Raw genomic sequence first — 18,099 nt, 5'->3', positions numbered from 1 at the left:
CTGGAGACTGACAAGGGGGTCTGGAGGACTTGTTAGATTTTAAGCCCTCTACAACCTCCGTGGTAAGGTTAGGAACATTAGGAGCCTAACAGGAGTGAAGACACATCAGTGGCAGGGGATATGTGTGGCGGAGAGTGTGGTGGGTGTTAGATGGAGGGGGCTCTACAAACCCCCAGTACCAAAGAGGTCAGGGGACCTCCAGTGGAGGGTTCTTCATGGAGCCTTGGCCACTAACATCTGGTTGGCACGGGTTGAACCGGGAATCGGGCAGGGGAGTCCTTTCTGTGTAATGAAAGAAACTGTGATTCATGTGTTTTCTGTGTGCACCAGGTTAATGCCATTAATGTCTCTGTTGGAATGTCTGTGTGAGAGGTTGGGGGTGGTGTTTACTGTTGGGATGTTTATAATGGGATACAGGTATTCGATTAAGGAGAAGGCCATATGTGTTTTGTTGAATTTTCTGTTTGCTCAAGCAAAGTTGGTTATTTGGCTAACAAGGAGGAACAGGGTCAAAGGTGGGGGGATAACAGACCCTTTACTATTTAATGGGGATGGTCTCTGCGTGCCTTAGGGAAGAATTTGAATACTATAGATTGATAAAAAGTGTGGAGATGTTTCAGGAGATATGGTGTGTTGGAGGGGCTGTCTGTATAGCTGGGGAAGATGTTTTGGATATACGGTTGTAGAAGTGGGTATTGTTTTTGGGTATTGTGATGTTGGTTTGTATCATGTGGTAGATGGAAAGGTGAGTATGGTACATGTATGCAGTACAGGATATATTTTAAATGAAATGAGAAAGTTTCAGTTAAAGAAAGAAAAGTATATCTCTCTCTCTCTCTCTCATATATTAATTCATACATACATAGAGAATCTTCCTTATACAGTGCAATCGAAAAGTATTCAGACCCCTTGACTTTTCCCACATTGTTATGTTAGTCTTATTTTAAAATAGATTCATTTGTTTTTTCACCTCATCAATATACACAAAATACCCCATAATGACAAAGTAGAGCAGGTTTTTAGAAATTTTTGCAAATGTATTAAAAATCAAAAACTGAAATATGACATTAACATAAGTATTTAGACCCTTTATTCAGTTATTTGTTGAAGCACCTTTGGCAGTGATTACAGCCTATTCTTCTTGGCACACCTGTATTTGAGGAGTCCCATTCTTCTCTGCAGATCCTCTCAAGCTCTGTCAGGTTGGATGGGGAGCGTCGCTGCACAGCTGTTTTCAGGTCTATCCAGAGATGTTAGATCGGGTTCAAGTCCAGGCTCTGGCTGGGCCACTCAAGGACATTCAGAGACTTGTCCCAAAGCCACTCCTGCATTGTCTGAGGTCCTGAGCACTCTGGAACAGGTTTCTCTGTACTTTGCTCCGTTCATCTTTCCCTCGACCCTGACTAGTCTCCCATTTCCTGCCGCTGAAAAACATCCCCATAGCATGATGCTGCAAACCACTATGCTTTACTGTAGGGATGGTGCCAGGTTTCCTCCAGACGTGACGCTTGGCATTCAGCCCAAAGAGTTCAATCTTGGTTTCATCAGACCAAGGCCTTTCTCCCCCGATTGCTCAGCTGGGCGGCCAGTTCTAGGAAGACTCTTGGTGGTTCCATACTTCTTCCGTTTTAAGAATGATGGAGGCCACTGCTCTTCAATGCTGCAGACATTTTTTGTTACCCTTCCCCAGATCTGTGCCTCGACACAATCCTGTCTCGAAGCTCTACAGACAATTCTTTCGACCCCATTGCTTAGTATTTGCTCCTTAATGCACTGTCAACTGTCAGACCTTATATAGACAGTTGTGTGCCTTTCCAAATCATGTCTAATCAATTCAGTTTACCACAGTTGGACTTCAATCAAGTTGTAGAAACATCTCAAGGATGATCAATAAAAACAGGATGCACCTGAGCTCAATTTCGAGTCTCATAGCGAAGGGTCTGAATACTTATGTAAATATTTATTTAAATTTTTTTAATAACTTTGCAAAAATGACTAAACCTGTTTTCGCTTTGTCATTATGAGGTGTTGTGTGTAGGTTGATCAGGAAAATGTTGTATGTAATCCATTTTAGAATAAGGCTGTAACGTAACAAAATTTGGAAAAAGTCAAGGGGGAGGGATACTTTCCAAATGCCGACTCTATTATATGTACATATATATTTATTTTCCTGTCTCTGACATTGCTCGTTCTGATATTTCTTAATTTTTCTCAATTATGCATGTATTTTTGAAATGTTGTATTATTATTGCTAGGTATTACTGCACTGTTGGAGTTAAAAACACAAGCATTTCGCTGCACCTGCGATATCATCTGCAAATCAATCAACTTTGATTTGATTTGCTTCTCTTATGATAGCAGTCAGACTCTGCTGCTCATATCTCATCTGCTGCAGCTCTAACTGTCTAAATTGTAGTTTCATGTGAAAACTCCCTGCTGTTACTGTGAAGTGTGTGAACCATCATGTGAGCACAGATTATTGACCGTGGTGATAATTGGCTTTCTTACCCTGCTCTGAGAAAAATGCAGAAGAGAGAAATGAGTGTGTGTGTGTGTCTGTGTGTGTCTGTGTGTGTGTGTGTGTGTGTGTGTGTGTGTGTGTGTGTGTGTGTGTGTGTGTGTGTGTGTGTGTGTGCTGCATCTCTCTGTCATCTCCCTGATACACGCCTGACCAGACTCCATTACCGTATATTGCCCCAAGCGACATAAAGCCTGATTTGAAATGAACAGAAGTGATCTAGGGAGGTTGCAACAACAATACATGAGGACACACACACACAGTCAGCCAACCAAACACTAACACACACATTCACACACATGCTGGTGGTTGTTCACCCGCCTGAAATTGCTAATAACCCATCCACAACCACCCGACTATATGTGATAAAAGTGAAAATCGGAGGCCCGCACCTGATCCTAGGCTACAGTCAGGGAAGGCGGAATGATTTTTTAACAGGGGGTGCAGGATTGTTTTTTTGTCTAATTTAAATATGTTTCTGCTTAGAATTTCAGACATTTTGGTAGGCTATTTGATAGTCAACTTGACTATATTTAGATACGTGCAGCTTTGCTTCTGTCATTATATGTTGCCGTAAAAGACTAAATAAACTCTTGCTCACCAGAATGTTTATTTAAAAAATATATATATTTAACCTTTATTTAATGAGGCAAGTCAGTTTTAAGAACAAATTCTTATTTACAATGATAACGCTGAGCCAATTGTGCGTCACCCTATGGGACTCCCGATCATGGCCGGATGTGATACAGCCCGGGATCGAAGGGTTGGAGAGGGGAATTTAACCCCAGTCTTCGGTGGATAGAGGTGTGGCGTTTCTAAGCTGTGTCCGTTATTGCTGGACCACAGGCTCTACACGACTTGCATTCATTTTAATGAAGTAAACTCAGCAAAAAAAAGAAACGTCCCTTTTTCCTGACCCTGTCTTTCAAAGATAATTCGTAAAAATCCAAATAACTTCACAGATCTTCATTGTAAATGGTTTCCCATGCTTGTTCAATGAACCATAAACAATTAATGAATATGCACCTGTGGAACGGTCGTTAAGACACTAACAGCTTACAGACGGTAGGCAATGAAGGTCACAGTTGTGAAAACTTAGGACAGTAAAGAGGCCTTTCTAATGACTCTGAAAAACACCAAAAGAAAGATGATCCAGGGTCCCTGCTCATCGCGTGAACGTGCCTTAGGCGTGCTGCAAGGAGGCATGAGGACTGCAGATGTGGCCAGGGCAATAAATTGCAATGTCCGTACTGTGAGACGCCTAAGACAGGACATTAGGGAGACAGGACGGACAGCTGATCGTAATTCGCAGTGGCAGACCACATGTAACAACACCTGCACAGGATCGGTACATTCGAACATCACACCTGCGGGACAGGTACAGGATGGCAACAAAAACTGCCCTAGATACACCAGGAACGCACAATCCCTCCATCAGTGCTCAGACTGTCTGCAATAGGCTGAGAGAGGCTGGACTGAGGGCTTGTAGGCCTGTTGTAAGGCAGGTCCTCACCAGACATCACCGGCAACAACGTTGCCTATGGACACAAACCAATTGTCGCTGGACTAGACAGGACTGGCAAAAAGTGCTCTTCCACTGACGAGTCACGGTTTTGTCTCACGAGGGGTGATGGTCGGATTCACGTTTATTGTTGAAGGAATGAGCGTTACACCGAGGCCTGTACTCTGGAGCGGGATCCGTGGAGTGAAGTGGAGGGTCCGTCATGGTCTGCGGAGGTGTGTCACAGCATCATCGGACTGAGCTTGTTGTCATTGCAGGCAATCTCAACGCTGTGCGTTACAGGGAAGACATCCTCCTCCCTCATGTGGGTGGTACCCTTCCTGCAGGCTCATCCTGACATGACCCTCCAGCATGACAATGCCACCAGCCATACTGCTCGTTCTGTGCGTGATTTCCTGCAAGACAGGAATGTCAGTGTTCTGCCATGGCCAGCAAAGAGCCCGGATCTCAATCCCATTGAGCACGTCTGGGACCTGTTGGACTGGAAGGCGAGGGCTAGGGCCATTCCCCCTAGAAATGTCCATGAACTTGCAGGTGCCTTGGTGGAAGAGTGGGGTAACATCTCACAGCAAGAACTGGCAAATCTGGTGCAGTCCATGAGGAGGAGATGCACTGCAGTACTTAATGCAGCTGGTGGCCACACCAGATACTGACTGTTACTTTTGATTTTGATCCCCCCCCCCCTTCCCTTTGTTCAGGGACACATTATTCAATTTCTGTTAGTCACATGTCTGTGGAGTTTATGTCTCAGTTGTTGAATCGTGTTATGTTCATACAAATATTTACACATGTTAAGTTTGCTGAAAATAAACGCAGTTGACAGTGAGAGGATATTTCTTTTTTTGCTGAGTTTATATGTTGGTTGTTTATTTGAGTTCATTTCAATTAACCCCAGAATAATTTCTTACAGTGTGGTTGAGTGGGTGAAATTCCAATGAAATGTACCATTTTAATGCCCACCTGTTTCTCATCTGCCTTAGTAAAGCATTGAAAAAAGAAAGGTGGAATTCCACAACAAATATTCTCCTTAGGCCCATGTCATCAATTAATATTTAAGCTATACACCATTGATTGTATAAGAAACAGTTTTTGTATTTTGATGTTGCCTTTTATGTGCACTAAAACCCCTTAAAAACACCCATATTAATGTTGAAGAACCACTTTGGGTGTTTCAGAGTACTTCATTTCTGTTTAAAACACATTCTGTGCATTAAAACACTTGCACACTCCAAACTCCAGATCTCAGCTTAGTTTTCATGGTTTCATTACACAATCATGGTGTTTTGAGACTTTCTACTTTTGCAGTGTAGTTGACATTGCTAAAGTTCTCTGTCATCTCTGCTTCCTTCGTGGAGCAAAGACGTTTAGGAGGAAATGCAATGACAAAAAAAAGGGTCATATTTTCAGTGATAAGTATTTTTTTTAATGCTTATAAAGATAACATCTCTACAGATGGTCCCTAACTGCACATTTGCATTCACTCAAGATGCTGAAAAAATCATATTTCTCCACTCCTGTTCCCAAGTCAAAATTTACATTTGGGTGTATCAATCAGCCAGGTCACCTGTGATACAAGTCAGTATTCGACGTCCATCCATGTCTGAGGATGTCTGCCGATGACGTGTAAACTGTCCACAAGGGGCAACAGTGAAATTGCGTTCAAGTAGGTTTTGTTACAGGAACGTCTTTCCAAAACATACATTTTAGGGCCCGTCCCTACTCTTTATTTTCAATTCTCCATTTAGCAGCTTTTCTGTTATTGATTTCAACTCTGACATTGTCCTTTTTGCCTCAGTGGATCTACTTTTTCTGCCTGTTCCCAAAAGCTTTAGGGGATTGCCTTGTAGGCTATTTGGCAGGTGTAAAGTTAGGCCCTAAAGCTTAGGTTTATGCACTAATGCCAGATGCAAACCTCAATGTGTCCTATAGGCCTAGATATAAACTGCACAAGAATTATACATTTATACAGTGGCTTGCACAAGTATTCACCCCCCTTGGCATTTTTCCTATTTTGTTGCCTTACAACCTGGAATTAAAATAGATTTTTTTGGGGGGGTTGTATCATTTGATTTACACAACATGCCAACCACTTTGACGATGCAAAATGTAAAAATGTAAAATGTCACATGTCTGTGGAGTTTGTCTCAGTTGTTGAATGTAAAATGTAAATGTAAAAATGTAAAATATTTTTTTATTTTTAAACAAACAAGAAATAAGACAAAAAAATGAAAATTTGAACGTGCATAAATATTCACCCCCCTCAAAGTCAATACTTTGTAGAGACACCTTTTGCAGCAATTACAGCTTCAAGTCTCTTGGGGTATGTCTCTATAAGCTTGGCACATCTAGCCACTGGGATTTTTTTCCCCATTCTTCAAGGCAAAACTGCTCCAGCTCCTTCAAGTTGGATGGGTTCCGCTGGTGTACAGCAATCTTTAAGACATACCACAGATTCTCAATTGGATTGAGGTCTGGGCTTTGACTGGGCCATTCCAAGACATTGAAATGTTTCCCCTTAAACCACTCGAGTGTTGCTTTAGAAGTATGCTTAGGGTCATTGTTCTGCTGGAAGGTGAACCGTCCCAGTCTCAAATCTCTGGAAGACTGAAACAGGTTTCCCTCAAGGATTTCCCTGTATTTAGCGCCATCCATCATTCCTTCAATTCTGTCCAGTTTCCCAGTCCCTGCCGATGGAAAAACATCCCCACAGCATGATGCGGCCACCACCATTCTTCACTAAAGGCCTTTACATAGAGACACAATGGCTTCAGCTCTTAATTGCATTATTATATGTTCCTCAGAACCCATGTTTGATTGACAGCCATGCTTAGAAATACAGGAACCGGCAGGTTTCCCTTGGCACCATTAACTATGCTCTACAATAATGTGGAATGGAAAACTTTGGCTGTTTTGTAACACATTAAGCATTTCCACTTTGGGAGACAATGAAGGAAGTGTATTCTGTTATGTTCTGTTTAGTTTCCATTCTATTTCCAACCAAATCTGATGGTCTGACTGCAGTATTCGACTTTTGTCCATAAGCATAGACATTTTGACGGTTAAGTTTAGGCATTCATTCAAAATGGTTAAGGTAAGGGTTAAGGTTTGGGGTAGGGTTTAAACCAAGGGTTGGAACCGGTTCAGGGAATAGAGCCGAAAACTGTAAAAGAACACTTTTTCAAGGAACAGAATGGAAACCGGTAACGGGAGTGATCCATGCTGTTCCGGAACGGAATCCTTGTTTTAAAAGCATGGGAACTCGGTAATAACATTATTTTATGTTCTAGGCAAGAGGGAGGGAGAGGGAGAGAGGGAGGGAGAGAGAGAGAAAGAGATACGAAATATGACCTCAGTGTTGAGGCTTACAACTGTGGTGTAAATCATTTCAGAATGGGTTTATTTTCAGCACTTACACACACACACACACAGAAAAGAGAAAACATTTGATGAAAGATTAAAAAGCAGATGTCTTACAGTATTTATCACTCGATGCAGCCATGATTTTCTGTAAAAAATCCCCTTCCTGATCTCACCTTGACCAGGTGTTGTAGCTCCAGGGCCTAACCTCAATACTGGGTGGATCACACTTACTATTACCGCACTTTGGCAGGCAAAGAGCAGTAACTGTGCTTAAAAAAGCACAGCAAGGAAATGTATGAGGTATTAGACATGAATGTATTTTGATGTTATAGTTGAATCAACTGTAGATTTGAGGTGATTGCTGAACTATCCTTTTAAGGCAGGGGTGGCCAACCCCCGTCCTGAAGAGGGGCTCGTTGAGGTGGCTGAATCGGTTGATCACCTCTCTCCTTTCTCTTCTGTATCTGCAGGCCTTGGCTCTCTTTCCCTATCCAATGTACAAAGTCTCTCAACAGCCGTCACTTACTCTGACTGTGACCCAGCAATGGCTTTGGTTGTTGTGTTATTAATGTTACTAATATCATTGTCTATTGAATTATACGTTTGGTTAATAGACTGCACATGTTGAAGTTTCTCTCCAGTATATTGTGGTATTGTTGCTTGTCTCTCTCTCTCTCTCTCTCTCTCTCAGCAGTGCTCTTTGTCCTTGTTGTTTTAGAGTCTGCTAGCTATAAGTGCAGTGTCAAGATGATAGTTGAACAGGGTGACGAGAATCCATTGGAATGAGAGCCCTTGAGCAAACACACACACACCTCGAGCAACCAAGCTAAGCATCTGTGTTTTTGTTAAGTAAAGTCGCACACTGAAGGGCAGGATGTTCATTTGACAGTCTTGAGTGTGTGTGCGCGTGTCAAGTAGATAAAATTCACAGGTTAGCGTTTTTTGTCATGAATCTTATGCTGGAGTCAGTTCTGCAGAGTGGTCGCTAGCTGATAGTCATAAAATCTGATTTTAAACCTTAACCACACCGTAAACATTAATGCCTAACCCTAACCTTAAATTAAGACCAAAAATCCCATTTTTGTTTTCATGAATTTTTACAATATTGCTAATTTTGACTTTGAAGCTTACCCATTTAGCGGAAATTGCACAGTTCTGCCTCCAGGACAAGACTCATCCCAATAAACGTCAACCTGCATAAAAACCTGGGTCAAGTAGCGAATTCAGTTTAATCTCACCCCTATACTGTCCACCCATCCCAGTTTTTCCTCCCTCTCCTCTCTCGCTCACCAGAGTTTTCACAACAACAAAGCAAAGGCCAGACACTTCTTTTCATAAACTCCCAAATATTTTTTTAATTCTCTTTTTTCATTGGCAGCTACATCCGATCTTGTTTCCTTCAGGCCTGCATCTAATTAAGGTGAAACGTGATTAATTAAGCTCATCATAAAACAAAGAGAGGACCTGGAACTCTTATAGCCCTTATAGATAGAGGGAGGTAGAGAGAGAGGGAAGGAAATGGAGAAAGAGAATGAGAGAGTCTTCCCGCACTTATTGCCAATTGTGCACAGTACCCTGCTGTGAACCTGGCTGTGAATAAACTGTGTGTGGGTGTGTGTATGTGCGTGAGTGCTTGCTTGCGTTCACGTGTGTGCGTGCGTGCATGCGTGCGTGTGGGTTTCTGCATTCGTGTGTGTGCTTGTATTTGTGTTGTGAGATTACATATTTTAATTGTGCCCATGACATTTCCGTGTCCTATATTCTGCTTTGCTTAAATATAAACTGCACTGTTATGCCACTAAAGCATTTTGTGATAGCATCATACTAACCTTCTATCTCCTCCTCTCTTTCTCCTCATCTCTCCCTCCAGATGAGAGGATGCAGCAGGAAGCAGATGAGCGACTGAGCCCCACCTGAGCCCTGACCCCTGACCCATCACCTCCCACCCCCGCCCCCACCCGGCCGTCCCATCATGCACCTGCCATTTCGAGGTCGTCTGAAGCTGCTAGTGGCATCTCTGACTGCCGTCATCCTGCTCACCTGGCTCTACCTGCTGGCTGGGAACCTGGAGAGTAAGTAGTACCTGCCTGTCGCCATGGTTACATGACTGACCGAAACTACTTTTCCATTGAACTGCAGTAGGAAGGAATGGGAAACATGTATGCATGTACTGTAACAACTTTAAAAACAGATTAAAACGGTATACAGACGCCGTATCTTAATTTGATCATCCTGTTGTTGCAGGAATCTGGAAATGCAAACTTGTAGTGCATTCAAGGTTTAAAATGGCTTCTAAAGTTTGTAATTTCCATTTTAAGATGTCTGACTTGATTTGCCCTAACGGAAATGAACTCAAAATAATGTTTACGACCTCAAATATCAATAACTGTAACTACCCTTTGTTTATCAACTTGGATATCGACTTTGCCCCTCAACTTTGCCCCTTTGTGCCTTATGTGGCACAGTCGATGTCATACAGGGCTACGGGCGAGAAGGTTGAGGGTTCGCCGACCACCACAGACAAACTCACTCTCTCTGCCTGTTTCATTACGGCCCTGCTACACTATAGCCATTGCGTGTTCGGCACTGCCATCTGCCATTGAGGAAATGCTTCCTTTGAAATCAATGAAAGCTGCTTCACTGCCCGTGTTGTGCTCGCGATGTGTCACGTCCAATGTCAGCGTCCAAGCTCAAGAAATCAGGGGTTCAATTCTCGATGGCTGACTTCAAACGTTCATTCTATCTTGTGAATTGAAATAATGACAAATGATGTAGATGTTGGTTGCATATGGCCTCGACTATACACCACCGGTTATTTTAGTCAAGGAGCTACTTCTACTACTACTAGCTAGTTACGTTGACTAGCTAGGTTCAAAAGCAGCTTGCGAAATTAGAGGATCATTTTGTACAACCACCAGACAACAATTTAGTGAGTACTTGTGAAAAACTGGACCAAAGCTATTGTACTTACGCATAATCTATGAATGATATGGGGCAGTAGGCAAAATAGAATAAAGACTTTGATCCTCTCTCAAAACAACGAACTCTGTGTAGCAGGTAAAACTTCACACTGACGTGACACTGATGGCAAAGCAACGCAAAGCATACAGTGGAGCTGAAGAGTAACACTACAATCAGAGCCTGCTGCAGACAATGATCAGCTAGGGGGAAATCAGATTTTCATATAATTATATAAAATATTTGCAATGCATTTTTCACGAACAAGTTTTTGTGCCAATGCACTCCACAACCAATAAACAAAGCATACCGACTTCGGGCACTTCAATATCATGGTCTGCATTTTCAACACCGCAATAAATAGATGTCAATCTCGACAAACAGAAAATGCATCCCTCCATACCTTCATAGGCCTACCCAGTGTCAAAGGCTTGGCTTGACAATCACCGAATGTCCTAAAAAAAATGGCTGTTTTGTAACAGATGTCTCTTTCCATTAATCAAATACTGCGCTGCGCAGTTTGGATTGATTGATTTGATTGATTCAGTAAAAAAATATTCATATACACATACAGTACAACAATGTTTTTAAATGCCTGGGATTGCACAATAAAGTCAGACTTATTTCCATTGTGGTCCCAATTTTCTTGCATAGATACATATACAATTACATAGATAGAGACACATTACAGAGACACAGACAAAAACATGCTCGACCTCTAGATGAGTATGAGGGGGGGGGGTGTTTAAGTACAATTCTAACAAGCTTATTTTGGCTTGGTCTGTAGCTTATTCTTTAGATGTTTGGGGCTTCTGGTGAACCACTGGACTAGCACACTTGCCAGAATCTTTAGGGTATCTCTATAGCAAGGATTTTGACCACTTGGTGACAGATTTTCAATGTGCATATTAAATAATTTGCATCAAAACTATATGCGCATTTTCCCATCAGAGTTGTTTCCATCAAATTGACTTGTTGCGTAAAAACGTTGTCTACATAAAAATGACTTTTGAGGTTAAATTCCCGTGTACCAAAAAAACAAAACAAGGTAAATGGGGTTCCATCGCATTTTAAACTCTAGGCCTACTTATGGTTTTGTCTCAAATAATATTGCGTTGGTATAGCAAATGTGCCCACTCTGGTATTCATCACCATGCACTTTCACCACCCTGTGAAGTTCATCAAAACTTATTTCATTTGTAGCCTAATAAACTGCATGCTTTCCCATGATGCCGTGACAATCTTTATCCAACGCACTTTACTCGCATAAAAATGTTGAATGGAAACCTGGTTGATATGATTGTCACGTCCTGGCCAGTATAAGGGTTAATTAGTATTGTAGTTTGGTCAGGACGTGGCAGAGGGTATTTGTTTTATGTGGTTCGGGGTGGTGTGTTTGTTGAAGGGGAATTTGATTTAAGTATTCCGGGGTGTTTGGGCACTGTTTGATATTCATGTATTCTATGTTTAGTCTAGTGAGTCTGTTTCTATGTTTGGTTAATTGGGGTTGGGACTCTCAGTTGAAGGCAGGTGTTGTCTATTTGCCTTTGATTGAGAGTCCCATATATTAGGGTGTGTTTGTGTTTGTCATTTGTAGGAGATTGTTCTGTGTTTAGCCTTGTGCCTTGCCAGACTGTTTTGTTGATCGTTCGTTCTTTTGTTATTTTGGTGTTCATTTTGAATGTATTAAACGTCAAGATGAGCATACACATACCTGCTGCATTTTGGTCCTCCTTTACCAACGACAACCGTGACAGAATCTCCCACCACCAAAGGACCAAGCAGCAGAGGAAGGAGCAAAGGGATTTCGAGTTGGACTGGCAGTAGAAATGGACCTGGGAGGAAGTTCTGGACGGGGCTGGACCTTGGCACCAGGCTGGGGAGTACCGTCGCCCACGGGAGGAAATTGAGGCAGCCAAGGCAGAGAGGCGGAGGTACGAGGCCTTGGAAGCGCTGAGGGAGAAGCACGAGAGGCACCCCCAATACATTTTTTTGGGGGGGCACACGGGTAGTTTGGCTAGGCCAAGGAAGAGCCAGAAGCCAGCTACCCGTGGTTATATGGAGGAGCGTATGAGGTGGAGGGCGCCATGTTTCGCTGAAGAGCGCACTATCTGACCCATACGCACGCACAGTCCGGTGCGCGTTATTCCAGCCCCTCGCAGGTGCCGTGCTAGAGCGGGCATCCAGCCTGGTAGGAGGATGCCTGCGCAGCGCATCTGGTCACCGGTACGCCTCCTAGGACCAGGCTACCCAACTCCCGCTCTACGCACGGCAACCATCAGGCCCCTGCACAGCCCAGTCCGCCCTGTACGAGCACTGACGGGCGGCTCGGGCGACTCCTGACTGACGGGCGGCTCGGGCGACTCCTGACTGACGGGCGGCTCGGGCGACTCTTGAGCCGCCCGTCAGTCAGGAGTCGCCCGAGCCGCCCGTCAGTCAGGAGTCGCCCGAGCCGCCCGTCAGTCAGGAGTCGCCCGAGCCGCCCGTCAGTCAGGAGTCGCCCGAGCCGCCCGTCAGTCAGGAGTCGCCCGAGCCGCCCGTCAGTCAGGAGTCGCCCGAGCCGCCCGTCAGTCAGGAGTCGCCCGAGCCGCCCGTCAGTCAGGAGTCGCCCGAGCCGCCCGTCAGTCAGGAGTCGCCCGAGCCGCCGTCAGTCAGGAGTCGCCCGAGCCGCCCGTCAGTCAGGAGACGCCAGAGCCGCCCGGAGTCGCCAGAGCGGCCAGGCTGCCCGGAGATGCCAGAGCGGCCAGGCTGCCCGGAGCTGCCAGAGCGGCCAGGCTGCCCGGAGCTGCCAGAGCGTCCAGGCTGCCCGGAGCTGCCAGAGCGTCCAGGCTGCCCGGAGCTGCCAGAGCGGCCAGGCTGCCCGGAGCGGCCTGGCTGCCCGGAGCTGCCAGAGCGGCCAGGCTGCCCGGAGCTGCCAGAGCGGCCAGGCTGCCAGAGTGGCCAGACTGCCCGGAGCTGCCAGACTGCCCCAGCGGCCAGGATCAGCCAGAGTGGCCCATCTGCCCAGAGTCTGCCGATGACCAAAGCCCAAGGGAGTCTAGCAGCAACCTTGAACTGAGTAAGCCTGACAATTCAGAACTTAAAGAGATTAACTGTTTAATTGCTGAGTCTGCATACAAGGTGGAGAGGTGGAGGTCTGCCCATGATCCGGAGCAGGGGGAGTCTGCCTACGGTCCGAGGCTGATCGGGTCGGTCGGCACTCTGGAGGACAATAGGCCGGAGCCTGAACCACCACCTGCATAGGTGGGTTGGGGAGGGGGGGTGTAGCACAAGTGCCGTCGGTGACGGCAGCCACCCTCCCTTCCCTCCCTTTAGTTTAGGGGGATTTTGTTGTTGTTGTTTGGGGTTTTGTTATTCTTGAGGTGCTTCCGGGGTTAGCACCTTTAGGGGGGGGGGTACTGTCACGTCCTGGCCAGTATAAGGGTTAATTGTTATTGTAGTTTGGTCAGGACGTGGCAGAGGGTATTCGTTTTATGTGGTTCGGGGTGGTGTGTTTGTTGAAGGGGCATTTGATTTAAGTATTCCGGGGTGTTTGGGCACTGTTTGATATTCATGTATTCTATGTTTAGTCTAGTGAGTCTGTTTCTATGTTTGGTTAATTGGGGTTGGGACTCTCAGTTGAAGGCAGGTGTTGTCTATTTGCCTTGATTGAGAGTCCCATATATTAGGGTGTGTTTTTGTTTGTCATTTGTGGGAGATTGTTCTGTGTTTAGCCTTGTGCCTTGCCAGACTGTTTTGTTGATCGTTCGTTCTTTTGTTATTTTGGTGTTCATTTTGAATTTATTTAACGTCAAGATGAGCATACACATACCTGCTGCATTTTGGTCCTCCTTTACCAACAACAACCGTGACAATGATGCCAGAATTAGGATAAACTTGCGCATGCCTACAGTAGACTTTTGAAGTAGCATGTATGAAAGGTAAAACATTTTAAAAGTCAATATTTAGGCATTATTGAAGCGTTAGGTTCTAGGTGCACAAGGAAAGGCCGCTTGGATTGGAGAGGAAGCAGAGCGTGCGTTAAGCTTTCCTGAATAGCTGGGCCTGCCGAGAGCATACAGTTGTATATGGCCACATTACTATAGGACGACTTGGAAGAATAATTATCTGCAACAGACAGCACATCTCAGTATCAGAAGAAAAAATACAGCCAGGATGGTCTGCTACTGTGCTTTTCTAGACCTTAAAAACTCTCAATATTAGGAATTTATTCCTAATGTTTGGTTTACTCAATGTAGTCTACCAGTCTATCCTGCCCTCTATCCACCATTCATAGTGACACCAGTGGTAGGTGCACCATTTGTCAAGGTCTGCAATAGGCTAACTGGCTGTCATGCCACACATAAAAGCATTCAAAGTTGCATACATATTTTTACATTCAAAGCTGCATACTTTTTTTAACGTTTCGTTACCTTACAGCCATATTCTAAAATTGATTAAATAAAACAAGGTATTTAGCAATCTACACACAATACAGCATAATGACAAAGCAAAAAAAAAATTTCTAATGTATTTAAAACAAAAAACAGATACCTTAATTACATAGTATTCAGACCCTTTGCTATGAGACTCGAGATTGAGCTCAGGTGCATCCTGTTTCCATTGATCATCCTTGAGATGTTTTTACAACTTGATTGGAGTCCACCTATGGTAAATGTAAATAGACTAAACATGATTTGGAAAGGCACACACCTGTCTATATAAGGTCCCACTGTTGACAGTGCATGTCAGAGCAAAAACCAAGCCAAGAGGTTGAAGGAATTGTCCGTAGAGCTCCGAGACAGGATTGTGTCGAGGCACAGATCTGGGGAAGGGTACCAAAACATTTCTGCAGCATTGAAGGTCCCCAAGATCACAGTGGCCTCCATCATTCTTAAAGGGAAGAAGTTTGGAACCACTAAGACTCTTCCTAGAGCTGGCCGCCCAGCCAAACTGAGCAATCGGGGAGAAGGGCCTTGGTCAGGGAGGTGACCAAGAACCCAATGGTCACTCTGACAGACCTCCAGAGTTCCTCTGTGGAGATGGGAGAACCTTCCAGAAGGACAACCACCTCTGCAGCACTCCCCCAATTAGGCCTTTATGGTAGAGTGGCCGGACCGAAACCACTCCTCGGTAAAAGGCACATGACAGTCCGCTTGGAGTTTGCCAAAATGCACCTAAAGACTCAGACCATGAGAAACAATATTCTCTTATCTGATGAAACCAAGATTGAACTTTTTGGCCTGAATGCCAAGCCTCACATCTGGAGGAAACCTGGCACCATCCCTATGGTGAAGCATGGTGGTGGCAGCATCATGCTGTAGGGATGTTTTTCAGCAGCAGGGACTGGGAGACTAGTCAGGATCGAGACAAAGATGAACGGAGCCAAGTACAGAGAGATCTATGATGAAAACCTACTCCGGAGCGCTCAGGACCTCAGATTGAGGCGAAGGTTCACCTTCCAACAGGACAACAACCCTAAGCACACAGCCAAGACAACGCATGAGTGGCTTTGGGAAAAGTCTCTGAATGTCCTTGAGTGGCCCAGCCAGAGCCCGGACTTGAACCCAATCCAACATCTCTGGAGAGACCTGAAAACAGCTGTGCAGCAACGCTCCCCATCCAACCTGACAGAGCTTGAGAGGATCTGCATAGAACAATGGGAGAAACTCCCCAAATACAGGTGTGCCAGGCTTGTAGTGTCATACCCAAGAAGACTTGAGGCTGTAATCGCTGCCAAAGATGTTTATACAAAGTACTGAGTAAAGGGTCTGAATACTTATGTAAATGTAATATTTCATGTTTTTTTATGAGCTTTGTCATTATGGGGTATTGTGTGTAGATTGATGAGGGAAAAAAACAATTTAATACATTTTAGCAAAAGGCTTTAATGTTACAAAATGTGGGAAAAAATCAAGTGGTCTGAGTTCTTTCCGAAGGAACTGTAGGGAGGCGCAGGCAAGCAGATGAGGAAATGTTGCTAGGATAGAATAAATTATATAATAAATCCTGCAAAAGAGCGAATGTAAACCAGGGAAAAAACACCCTACCCTCCTCTGTGCCCAATAAAAAAACAAACCACCCTTCCAAATTTCGATCTGTCCCTAACAATTCGCATTTCCTCTTGCTGCAGGATTATAATCCTGCTGTGTGAAACTGGCTCAAATTAAGATACAGCATCTGTACTAACAATCTTGTAGGCTGTTCGAGATTCTGAGATTTCTTTGTCCTAGAATTGCTTCGCTTACTTTTGTGACTTCTGAGAATCAAGCAAGGCTCTTCGGAGAATGTCTGTGCTTAAGTGTTCTTAGGCAGTCTGTTTATGATTGTCAGTATCCTGTTGTAAACAAAAACAATAGACCCTGGACATACTGTCATACACTCCTAAATCCAATTAAAGATGCGCGCCCTAATTAATAAACACACACACACACACACACCCACACACACACCCACACACACACACACACACACACACACACACACACACACACACACACACACACACACACACACACACACACACACACACACAATGTGCATGCAAATCCTCTCTCAGACATACTGTACCTAAGATGACTGATGGGGTGTTATAGTGCAGTCTGTTCCCTTCAGCTCTACGGAATAGCCGTAGGAAGCAGTGAATTACTGTGTCCACACTAGAGGACAAGGCTGTCCTTGTACAGTATCTGTGTCAGTGTTGGGTCTGACTGTCTACATATCAGTATTTCTATCTCTCACCCACCTTCCTCTAAGCAACCAGGAACAAGGTGTGACATTTCAGCTCTGTCGGCCAGCTGCTCCTCAGACAGGGTGTCAAACAGACAGAGATGGGTTGATGAGAGAAAGAAAGAGAGGGAGAGAGATAAAGAAGCCGAAATACTATCTTTTCAACAATGCAAGTGAAGTGAACACTTTCTTCCCTCATGTGTTATACAACTCTAGAAATGAAAGACTTCATTCAACCCTAATCCTATTTCTCTTGTCCCTCCCCCTTCCCCCCCTTCTCCAGATGGGCGTTCTCTCCTCCTGTCCCCTTGTCTGTCAGAGACCCCCGAGGCACGGGTTCTAGAGCGGGCAGTTCTAGAGTCGCGGGTGCGCGAGATGGAGGAGGAGAACAGGCAGATCCGCTTGCAGCTCAACCAATTGCAGGGCACGGCTGGCCAGCCCGCCGACGGCGGTAACTACGGCAATGCGGCATGGGGGGCATCCGCTGACACTGGGCCCGAGGATGTGGAGAACACGGCAGAGGAGAGAGCCAATCACACCGAGTGTCCCCGTTCGCCCACCGTACTGAAGTGTGAGGTGAGCCAGGATCAGAAACGTACTTTAGCGCAGCTCGTTTTTTTTAGCTGTGTTTGTTTAGCTTCACTGTTTGGTCATTGGTGTTAAGTTGGTATGTCAGATCTACTGTCAGTGGTGTTCGTGTGTTTTGGATAAACTAACATAGACATAGTTAAATAATATGGCTGTAGGTGCTAAAAGGTAAACATAGGGAATCGATATTCCCAACAGTGTTGATGGCATAGCTTGTGGCTAATTCTGTCCTCTCTCTTCTGTGCAGCTGATCCATGTAGCGTGCGTGTGTGCCGGTCACAACGCCAGCAGAGATGTGGTCACCCTGGTCAAGTCCATCCTGTTCCACAGGTAACACAACAGAGCTTCACATACAACTACACCTACTGCTATAGCTACAGCTACACCTGATATAGCAACAGTAGTTGTTTATTCTACTTGATGAATCCTAATCTAATAAGGCTGA

At 44.7% G+C, this 18,099-nt stretch overlaps 1 protein-coding gene across 6 annotated transcripts in view; it reads left to right on the top strand.

Annotated features, from left to right (window-relative positions):
* The window catches only part of LOC115167589 (LARGE xylosyl- and glucuronyltransferase 2), a 238,894-nt gene that overhangs the window by 207,237 nt on the left and 13,558 nt on the right, over window positions 1–18,099 (top strand). For all 6 annotated transcript variants that reach the window (XM_029722163.1, XM_029722161.1, XM_029722162.1 and 3 more), the window contains 3 exons: window positions 9,271–9,472; window positions 17,350–17,642; window positions 17,902–17,984. In XM_029722163.1, the coding sequence (XP_029578023.1) occupies window positions 9,373–9,472; window positions 17,350–17,642; window positions 17,902–17,984 (476 nt within the window). In that variant the 5' untranslated portion in view covers window positions 9,271–9,372. The remainder of the gene's footprint in view (window positions 1–9,270; window positions 9,473–17,349; window positions 17,643–17,901; window positions 17,985–18,099) is intronic.

The sequence above is a fragment of the Salmo trutta genome, chromosome 29 (genome assembly GCF_901001165.1).
Source record: "Salmo trutta chromosome 29, fSalTru1.1, whole genome shotgun sequence".
NCBI classification, from domain to species: domain Eukaryota; kingdom Metazoa; phylum Chordata; class Actinopteri; order Salmoniformes; family Salmonidae; genus Salmo; species Salmo trutta.
Note: the sequence above shows the minus strand (reverse complement) of the source record. Positions and strands in the feature narration are given on the sequence as shown.